Source organism: Populus euphratica, unplaced genomic scaffold (genome assembly GCF_000495115.2).
Source record: "Populus euphratica unplaced genomic scaffold, PopEup_1.0 scaffold2146.1, whole genome shotgun sequence".
In the NCBI taxonomy this organism is placed as follows: Eukaryota; Viridiplantae; Streptophyta; class Magnoliopsida; order Malpighiales; family Salicaceae; genus Populus; species Populus euphratica.
Window position 1 is genome coordinate 11,409 of NW_011501998.1, and position 11,003 is coordinate 22,411.

Here is an 11,003-nt window from a genome sequence, read left to right on the forward strand (position 1 = left end):
ATAAATGGCCGCCCCCGAAAGCCTCATGACATGTTTGATGATTAGAATTTGTCTGTTTTTATGTTTAAAAATTGTTTTTTTTAAAAAAAAATTGCTTTAAATTAATTGATAATTAATGATTTTAAATTATTATTTTAATGTGCCAAAATAAAAAATAAAAATTATTATTTAAATATATTTTTATAAAAATTATTTTAAAAAATAACTATCATCTCAATTTCAAACTCTATATTGCAGCTATAAAGGATAAAAAACAGAGTCTTGTTAAATAGAAAATCAATCATTTTAATTATAGAGGGCGCCGCGCTTGCTTTCGCTTGCTATCACTGTAGTTTCAATAAAGTTGAAAGCATTACAATTTACCATGTGAAAATTACTAATTGACTAGTTTATTTTAATACATTAAAGTTTCTTGATTGACTATTTTATTTTAATACAATATTATCACTATAGCATAACTCCATACGAAATTACTAATTTGTAAATATCAACAAACCTTAGTAAAGAAAAGAAAGCTTATCCTCCCTTTTTTCACTATTTTTTATTTTCAAAACATTAAAGAATAATGTAAACTTCGTAAATCACTCATAATCTATACACCTTAATATCTTATGCCACTTTATTTTGATCATAGAAACTCTAAACACTTGAAATGCTAATAATATATTTCCTTAATAGTATATCAATTTCTAACTACATGACTATAAGTAAATCAAAGCTGATTTTTTAATGATTGTTATTTCTTAATACATAACTATAAGTTAATAAATAAACATTAACTGACATCCAATGGCAGCTTAGACATTTTCATTTTCTAACAAAATTTAAATTGCTTATCTACTTTAATTTAAATTGCTTATCTACTTTATAAAGAGACAAAAATAAAGCTTAAAAGAATGATTAAAAGTTCAACTCTAGTTATATACCTAGCTCTAGTTTGTTAAATTCAAGTTTCTTGTTTGAAATGTCTTGGTGATAGAGTGGTGCTCACGACAAACTGACAACGAGAAGCGCAACCATGCATCTTGATCATCTTGAAATGTCTTCGAATTACAGAAGGAATACATTTATAAGCAGCCCCAGGTGTGTCTACAATTAGCATTTCTAAGTTCTCTACTGTCATTCAGATGGATTCATCGGTTATGACTCTTTGAAGCCAGTGCCTTGAGTTATTAGCTGGAATTTTTGAAAGTTTCATATTCTGAGCATAGAGAAGCGCAACCATGCATCTTGATCATTTATCAGAGGCTTTGTGAACCTATAAAGTACCCTGTTTTTCTAGGGAAGCACAAGAATGAGATGGAACAACTAGCGTTACTAATTAATTTCCTGTTACTTGAAAGATATCTTAGCGTGCTTCTATTTCTATTTGAACTACTAAATGTTTGCATGTAAACTCAATATATATCTGGTGTTGGTTTACAGCTCGCAATGCCATTACATTGACAATGTAAACTGACTGGTGAATTTTGATGTGATAGCGTAATAGGCTTTCCTATTTTATCGAATTTATGGAGATGCTGAATGCTCATTCAAGGCCAACGGTTAGCAATTATCTGCTTTGTTCGTAGCTTTTGTAGATTCACTAATTCTCTTGCTCTCTCCAAAGAGTCGTATGGGTCTATGTCTAGTTGCCTTAAAGATATTATAACTTGTATCATCCATCCCCTTTTCTTTCAAAATTCTTCTTCTAATTTATGGTCACTCGTTTTGTTAAGTGAACACTTTATGTGAAATGGTCTAACTGCTAAATGCATTGATACAATAGAAAGAAAAAGAAGCTAGAAACTTATTTGATTCTGTAGCTGTTGTACTTCTTCAGCAGCCAATATTCTTTGGATTCTTCCTTCTGGTAGAACATGAAACATTTTATTGATTGATTATGCTTTTACCATCTATCTCCAATGAGCTCGGGATCGAGGCCTTGTTATTCTCAAAGGTTACTTAATATTGAAATTTCTGCTCTATTTCAATGTGCAGAACTGGTTGGAGTTGCTTCCAGGAAAATGTCATCTATTATACTGTACTGGGAGACAAATAGGATTGACCCTTCGTCAGCCTTCTGCTCGTGTCCTGATTGGTGATGTTTATCTAACTATAAATAGAGCATCAAAATTAAATACTAGTATTTCCTTCACATCGGACATTGGCTTCACGGTGATGAATGGTCGAGACTGGCCTCATGACAAAAGTGGTATAACTGGGAAATTGGAAGTAAACTCTGTATTCCGGTTGACATCCGGGAGACGGTTGTATCTTAAGGAGGAAAAGACATCAGAGAAGTTATCCTTTGGGCAACCAAACAATCAAGATTCTTTAGCCCAGAAATTGTCAGCTAAAAAATGGAGGAAACTTGTCCCGTATAAGGAGTTTCCATCGAGCCTTCCTGTGGCCAAACTTGTTTCAGCTGACATTGAGGTGACAATGAGTCTCGGGGACAACCTTAATCAAAATGATGTTCCACCAAGCAGTATAGTTCAACAACTTCGCGTGCAAGTTCCGCCTGAGATGTTTGATTTGTCTAAGCTCGTCTGTGGAACATACGTGGACTCCAGACTGCTAGTCCTGCGCGGGGTCAATGGATCAGCTCTCTTATTTACAAGATCTATGTGTTGATGAAACCAGTAGATGGCCATTCCGTGCAAGTAATGTAGATAGAAATTGCTGTTGGGAATGTAAGTAGCAGTTGTGTTCTTGCTCGTGTAATTTGTACAATCGATTAATCGAAGAAGATCAACCTTTTCCAAATGCAGTGCGGCCTGATATCCGAGTGGCTTGTCAAATGTTGCATTTTTATAAAGCTTTATTTGAAAAATGATTCTAAACCTTAATAAGAAGACAGCCAGCGGTACTCAAGATGATACCAAACAGACTATAAAACCATCAGCTTCTGTCTGGTACGTTCATGCTCCATCGTTTTTGCTGCCACGAACCATTCTCTAGATTCTGACCGACCTAAAATGATGCTATGGCTATTACCAGTCGAGCACACACCTCGAAGATTTATTGCTCATGTCAATCCAATTATAACCTAAATGTCATGTAGTCTTTATTTCACTTGTGATGATGGCTTTCTTAGTTATGATTATAGCTGTCAAACTCTACGTACCTTGCTTTGTTGATTGATTCGGAAAATTCAAGACAGATTAGGGCTGGGTTTTTTTTTAATTGAATTTGATAACATATTGTTACGGACAAATCATTTCAATATGGTCGGAATTTTAGTGATCCGTTTGGAACTAATCGGATAAAAAATGTGACTCGAGGGTGACCCGCTGACCCATATATTGGAAAGCCTCCGGATTTTGTTTAACAATTAAGATCATCATAATTGTCGAGATTCGCCTCCAAAAAAATGCCATCCCTCCGAGATTTTATGAAGACCCAATTTTGGATGAAAAACCAACAGCATCTCAACACCCAGATGTGAAGTATCAAATGATTCAATTCATCGCAACGAGAATCATAAGACTATTTGTGTAAAAACATTGATGTCATTACATCTGATGGAAATATATCTTTTAAGAGTCTAGGGCCGAGATGTAATTATGCATGTGGTGGGGCCCGAGGGTGGATTTGTTTTGCAGGCGCACACCATTCTCACCATCACCTTGACTGTAGCGTCATTGGAAGCCACTAAAAGAAATGAACCGCACGAGCGCCGTTTTTTATGGTTTTGTGAAGAGGATTCCCTGATCGAACCAACATTAATGCTCTATGATTATATCAATATTCTACGTCAATAGGAAGTCGAGGAGGATTCAGGTAATTTATAAACCCTAGCTATATATTATCTCTCTATTTCAAGAGGTGTAATTTCAAGATCAAACCCACTTTGATATCATAATTTTAAACATGAAATAATACCTCTTAAAGAGGCAATCACGCAACGGATTTAAGCCAACATCGTTACTTTCTTTCGTCAAGATGCCAAATATGCAAAATAATTCTCATTTCATATGCAAGAGCGCAATCACATATACCACATAACTACTACTACGTACCCTTGCATGAGAAGTGGCCTCGCGAGCTCCCTATATATTGCGTTATTCAGGGATCAGTAATTCCATATTCTTGAAAGAAAGGTGCAAAAGGAACATCTTGAGAGACCTTAGCAGATGGGATGGCTTTTGAAAGTTAAACATACTAATTGCAGAAGCAGCACAAATATATGAGAATTCAAGAAACTTGAAAGTCACCCAACTTAGAAATCTAACATGTCATCCTAAGCGGGAAACATGGCTCCATTTCATTCACTACTGGATAAAGAACAAGCCAACCATTAATAACAACCAACGTGTAGTTTAGTGGAGTAGAATTACGACTGAGGAAACTTAGCAGTGTAGAATTACGACTGGGGAAACTTTGCAGCGTAGAGTTACGACTGAGGAAACTTAGCAGTGTAGAATTACGACTGGGGAAACTTTGCAGCGTAGAGTTACGACTGAGGAGAAGTAAAATGCATAAGTACAGAAAGGGACTCGATGCAAGCCAGTGCATGAAACCGACACTATTATTTGCTAGCTTGACTTGCAGAACTATTAATTAGGGAAATGGACTAGATCCGTGCGTAGCCAAATGTAGCACCAAAGATCTTGATTGCCTTTTCAGCACGAACTTTGTAAGAGATTGTTGCAGTAGCTCGGTTCTCACGTTTGATAAACCTGACCTTGTCACCAACTCGCAGCTTCTTGCTCTTAACGAATGCAACCCAACCTCTTGTGAGGACTGGCTTCGGGTACTGTCCTCTCTTGCGGATGGAGCATTGAAAGGGCCAAGCTTCGCCTTTCTCGTCTGTAGCTTCAAACTTGACGGCATGGCTGCCTAGTTTGAAAGGTGGAAGGGACCTGAGAAACCTGGTAGGAACTGACAGCCTCTTCTTAGTATCAGTCTTTTTGAGGATCTTGGAGACCTGTGCCATTTTCTAGGACAAGCAAAAGCAGAGCAACTGAAATGGGTTTCTTCTTGCTCGTGGGAGCTTTCCATATGCTTCTATTTATACCAGGACCTGCTACGTAAAAAACAAGCTTGATTTTTCCATCGCGCGATGGTGCAAGTAAATCGTGCGATCCCTGGCGCGGTAGATGGATAGGACAAAAGAATGAAAGGCCTGGCCAAGAGCGTAGGCATGCATGGACTGGAGTGGACTCTACCCAGATCAATCTTTTTATGTAAAGAAAATTTTTAATTTTTATCTGATATAGTAAAAAATTCTAAAAATTTGTGTAAAACTTTTTAATATGATATTTTAACTTAAATTAAAATTTTATAATTTTTAAAAAAATTCAAAAATTTGATAAAAAATTATAATTTGATTAGTTTTATATTATTGAGTGTAATTTTCAATCCGACCATCAGATTGAACTGAAATTTTACGAGAAATTTTAAAATATATAGAATAAAATCTTGTTAAAATTTTTAAAATAAATAAAGTTAGTAGTTCTAACAAAAAAAGTCAAATAAAAACAAAAAAATTCATTAAAGATAAAATAGTTATTTGCTATTAAAAAAATAAAATAAATAAATTTTTTTTTCTTTTATACGTTACCAACTAGGCAGAAACAAAATGAAAAAAAAAAGACAAGAAAGAAAAATAAAGGAAAAATATAAAAATTTTTTAAAGAAAAACTAAAAAAATAAAAAAATAATTTTATAAATTTACAAAGTTTAACTTATAAAATACTAATTTAATATAAAAATAAATAAATAAATAAATAAAAAATAAAATATTTTATTTTTCGATTCACGTGAAATTATTATTTTTTAGATTGCTACCTACATTGGAAACCACTCTGGCATTGGATGAGGAATCTGTCAGGAGGGTGGGAGATGACACGGTCGGAGGACCTGCTGTCTCTCGGCAGTTGCAAATAACACACAAATTGATGAGGGATCTCTTGATTGGAGCATGTATATCTTAATTGTATTATCTGTGCTCAAATAGTTGCCATTTGCTGTGCACAACTACAGTGTAAGGTGTTTGTTTCGCTTACTTAAGGTGAACTACTTGCACAGCCATGGACTTTCGGATACAGCGTTGAGGCTGGAGAATGTGCATATAAGCCCAGTGGATAGGCATATTAAAGTAAATGCAAGCTTTCCCCCCTCTTATGCTGTTTTTTTTTTTTAATTTTATTTTAGATTCTCTGAATTTAGAATTAAATTTGATATATATAGAAAAAGGAAAGAGATTCTTTAAGGAGAAGGGCGTTTGAGGAAACTCTTGTTGATTTGTGCTTTCTGATATGACAACACTTGACAACAATCTCGGTTTATCTATTGAAGTCAAATTTTATTTCTGGTATTGGACCTCTTCAACAGCATCGAATAATGGGAAATTTTGGTGGTTCTAGACTTACGGTTGAGGAAAGGTAGCACAAATATTGAGGAACGAAACAACAAATGAATAAATCAGCACCATTGAATGACTGCACCTCCCACATGCGCTATCCACTGTTTTCTGCTCCATAACTTTCTGCTCCATAACATGTGAAGTCTTTCTTGCATTGATGTCTTACTTTGTGAAACTTCTGAACTTCCAACTTTATAGGGGGGGATACTAGGGAATGCTGCTGACTCGTATGCATAGATAACAGAGCTCCTGATGTACTGAATTCTGTTTCATCCATGTTGAAAAGATGTGTAGGATTTATGATGGAAAAAATGGTGCTGCGGGAACTCATGGATCCATTAATTTTCATCAAGTTCAAATCATTCCTCATGAAGGTATAACATGCTAGTCCCCCTTTTTTTTTTTTTTTTTTTTTTTTTTTTTTTTTTTAAATTTTTTTTTTTTTGTTTTTTTCATGTAAAGCTTTTGGATTAATCAATCCAGAACCTGGTGCATTTTTTTGTTGACTTGCATTTCGTCTCTTGATAAGCTCAAGTTTCTCTTCATTAATTTCTACCCGTTTCTGTAGGAAAGCTGAACTTGTATTCATGTATATTATTCATGTCTTTAAATAGGTATTTTATACATTACAGGTCATTGATACTTGTTATATATATACATGATTTGATGCAGGAATTATGGAAATCATGAAGTAAATAAAACAAAGAATTATAGCATGTAGAAGATTCGTGCAAGATTTCTGCACTTGAATCCTACATGGAATCTCTGCATATATTTTCATATCTCTTCATCCCCTCTAAAGCTCAAGGCAGGGCTGGACTGAGGCAAAGCTTGTCACGATTAATGTAAACATTGCAGCACAAAGTGATTTGATAAAAATATCTGTAATTTGATCGGATCTTGAAATATAAGCCAAAGAAAGAGCTTCACTTGCAACTCGTTTTCTAACAAAATAGACATCTATTTCAATGTGTTTTGTATGATGATGGAATACTGGATTTTTAGCCATATGGATGGCACTAATACTATCACAGTAGAGCTTAGAAGGAGGAACACAATGGCTAATATTTTTGAGTAAATGAACGATCCACATTAGCTCAGCTGCAATGGAAGGTAAGGCGTGATACTCTATCTCAGTTGTCGATCGAGACACAGTGGCCTACTTCTTAGCTCCCCAGGATATCAAATTGGTGACTAAAAAAATGGCAAACCTAGTAGTGGAACATCTTTCATCCCTATAGCTAGCCCAATCTGTGTCACAAAAACCACGAAGTTCATGAACATGAGTGCGAATGTAGTGAAGTTCAACATTAAGTGTCCTCTTCAGATACTAAAAAATTCTTTTTACAGTAATAAGATGAGTATCATAAGGTGTTTGCATGAATCTACAGACATGATGTATAGCAAACGAAATGTTTGGTCTGGGTGAGGTATTGTAGAGAACCAGCCAAACAACGATAGCGAGAAGGATCAGCTAAGGGAACACCATTAATGATAGACATGGAAGAACCTGATGCTAGTGGAGTGCTTACTGGTTTGGCACCGTCAAGGCCAAACTTTTGAAGAAGAGACATTAGATACCTTGTTTGAGTGACTGTGAATATGGACTCATCATGAGCAATTTAAAGTCCTAAGAAATAATGAATGTCATCAAGATCTTTCAATATGGAAGATAGCAGAGAGATGGGCAATAAGCTTGGTAATCTGTGAAGATGAGCTGCCTGTCAAAAGAATGTCATTAACATAGATAAGTAAGAGAAGAATGTCTTATCCTTGAGTGCGATAAAATAAGGATTGATCATAAGGGTATCGTGTAAATCCCATTTGCTGAATATAGTTATTGAATTTGAGGTATCATGTAAGACAAGCCTGCGTCAATCTGTATAGAGCTTTATAAAGATCACAAACATAATCTGGATGAGATCAATCTTTAAAACCTGGAGGTTGAGCCATATACACTTGCTCCTGTAGATCACCATGAAGGAAGGCATTGCTAACATTTAGTTGTTTGACAGACCATCCTTGAGACATGCCAATGGTGAGGATAAGCCAAATGGTGCTTGGTTTTATAACAGGACTGAATGTTTCATCATAATCAAGTCCTGGTTGCTGTGAAAATCCACAAGCCACCAACCGAGCTTTATATCTTTAATGGAACCATCAGATCATGTTTTGATTTTAAACATCCATTTGCTGTTGATAATATTCATTTTGGCTTGTCTAGGTACCAAGGTCCAGGTTTTGTTGCTGTGAAGGGCATCCATTTCAGCTTGCATTGCTTGAAGCCAATGTAGATGTTGGAGAGCTTGTTGAATTGGAGATGGCTCTTATGGTTGGGCAACAAGGTCAACAATAAAACATGCAGGAATGAGTTGTCATGAAGAAATAAATACCATGGGTTTTAACTTCCCTGTTTGAGTTCGTGTAATCATATGATGCTGTTCTTGTGATTTCTGTTGCAGTGGATGAAGATAGTGAAACAGAAGTGGCAGGTTGAGGTGCTGATTCTTCTTGAATATTTTCAGCATTTTGAACAATTGTTGCTGGATCTTGATGACTGACTTGTGGGGCTGTGGCAATTGATTTTTCTGCCACAGTTTTGAGTAGTCGAGGAAGTGCCTTAATGTTAAACAATTGAGAGGCATATGTATTAGGTTGCTGCATGCACTTCTAGGGAAACTAGAGTTCATTAAATTTCACATAGCGTGATATGTAAAAACAATGTGTCGGTGGCTTAAGGCAGAGATAGCTGACATGATTAAAAGATTGATGTCTTCTCCCAAGTGCAGGAGTGTCGAAGTAATAAATAACCCGACAAGACTGGGGTCGAACCACAGGGAGGTTATTTGTACAAATTATAAATAACAATAATACAACAACAACAACAATAACAATAATAATAATAATAATAATAATAATAATAATAATACTAGTAGTAGTAGTAGTAGTAGTAGTAGTAGTAGTAATAATAATAATAATAATAATAATAATAAAGAAAGAGAAGAAGAAGAAGATGATGAGAACTTGGAGATGGAAAATTAATGTAAGGATTAAACAATAATAATAACAAATGTCAAGGTTAGAGGTTCCACTAATGGTATATCAAACAAGTATAGTATAAACTCTTATTATTGAAATGGAAACCACACACAAAGGAGGTTCCAATCAGATTATATATTGTTAACATGATTACATTAGTCATCTTATTCAATTAATGCTAATACTTGTAAATCTCGTCAAGCATTCATGATTATAACTTATGTTAACAACAAATCAAGTTCCTTTCATAGCTCAGGTGTCGGTTATACCATATATTATGGGCTATGAAAGTGCCAAGCATTTGTTGTACCAAGTGTTATACAACATAAATCAAGATTAGTCATTTAACAAGCAAAGTATTAAAGAGTGAACAAGATAACAAATATAAAACATGTTAGTATCAAACATTAAAGTCCATATTAAGTTTACATTATACTTATTCTTACACCATTAGTGTAACCTTTTCACCTTGACATAACTAACTTAACTAGACATAATGAAAGAAAGCAAAATAGATAAACAAAATAAGAACATAAAAGTTAACTAAGTAAAGGAAAGGAAATGAAAGGCATAAACTTAATATTAATGAAAGCAAAGCATAAACATTACAAAAAATACAAAGAGAGAAAGGAAGAGCATGATCTTGATCTGGAAACCAAGATGCCTAAATGCATGGCAAATGCCTCCTTTTATAGGCCAAAATTGGGAACTATTGATTTGATGACTAATTGATAAATGGGTGGCCAACTTTTGACTTGGTGACAATCCTTATCTTCTTTTGTCTGCCCAAACTGTCATCGATAACGTCAAAATTGGAGCCAGTTGTAAACATGAAAGTTGTAGGCAATTGTCTCAGCTTTCTTGTGTAAAACTTTCAGCTCATTTGGACTTCTAGAACTCCAGATATGGCCAAAATACCGAACAGTGCTCGGGCTGGAAGACAGATTCGGGCTTCTTTGTTGTTGCTACAATTTGGACTTGATAATGGCCTTTTTAGATCTTAGGCTCTATATGAAAGTTGTAGGCCTATGTCTTACCTTTCCATTCATATAAATTGGACCTAAATCTGAGTCTGTAGCTCCAGATATGACCCAATTACCGAACAGTGTTCCGATTTGGATTGCACCGACATCTCTTTTCTAAGTTTGGCCATCTCTTTATCCTTGCAATTTAAGTTCTTCAAGTCATCAATCAATCCTTTCATTTATGTCTTCAAGTCATCAATCAATCTTTTCATTTATGTGATAGGCTGCATTAAAAATAGACATTTACCACAAATTAAAGGTATCTTATATTATTAGATATATTATTATAAAACATGCTTTGGTTAAGGAGTTATTGATACTTCAAGTGCAAAATGATGATATAAAACCATGACGTTATTGATACTTCAAGTGCAAAATGATGATATAAAACCATGATAAAAATGCACTTTTAAGTACTAATCACACCCCCCAACCAGCTTATTACTAGTCCCTAGTAATCAAAGCGTAAAATAGAAAAACAATTTGCAAATTCCACAAAGCAAGGTATTCATCATTTAACTTCCATTAATCTATCCAGATAAACAAACTCTCATTAAATTTATATATCTGCTCAATACCTCTTAACA

At 34.8% G+C, this 11,003-nt stretch overlaps 1 protein-coding gene across 1 annotated transcript in view; it reads left to right on the forward strand.

Moving 5' to 3' along the window:
• LOC105118718 (probable plastid-lipid-associated protein 14, chloroplastic) overlaps positions 1 to 8,913 on the forward strand; it is an 18,782-nt gene extending 9,869 nt beyond the window's left edge. Inside the window, exons 6-11 of the mRNA XM_011016729.1 lie at positions 5,871 to 5,906; positions 5,999 to 6,085; positions 6,322 to 6,371; positions 6,639 to 6,726; positions 8,577 to 8,684; positions 8,815 to 8,913. Of these exons, the coding sequence (XP_011015031.1) occupies positions 5,871 to 5,906; positions 5,999 to 6,085; positions 6,322 to 6,371; positions 6,639 to 6,726; positions 8,577 to 8,684; positions 8,815 to 8,913 (468 nt within the window). The remainder of the gene's footprint in view (positions 1 to 5,870; positions 5,907 to 5,998; positions 6,086 to 6,321; positions 6,372 to 6,638; positions 6,727 to 8,576; positions 8,685 to 8,814) is intronic.
• Positions 8,914 to 11,003: the final 2,090 nt, after the last annotated feature.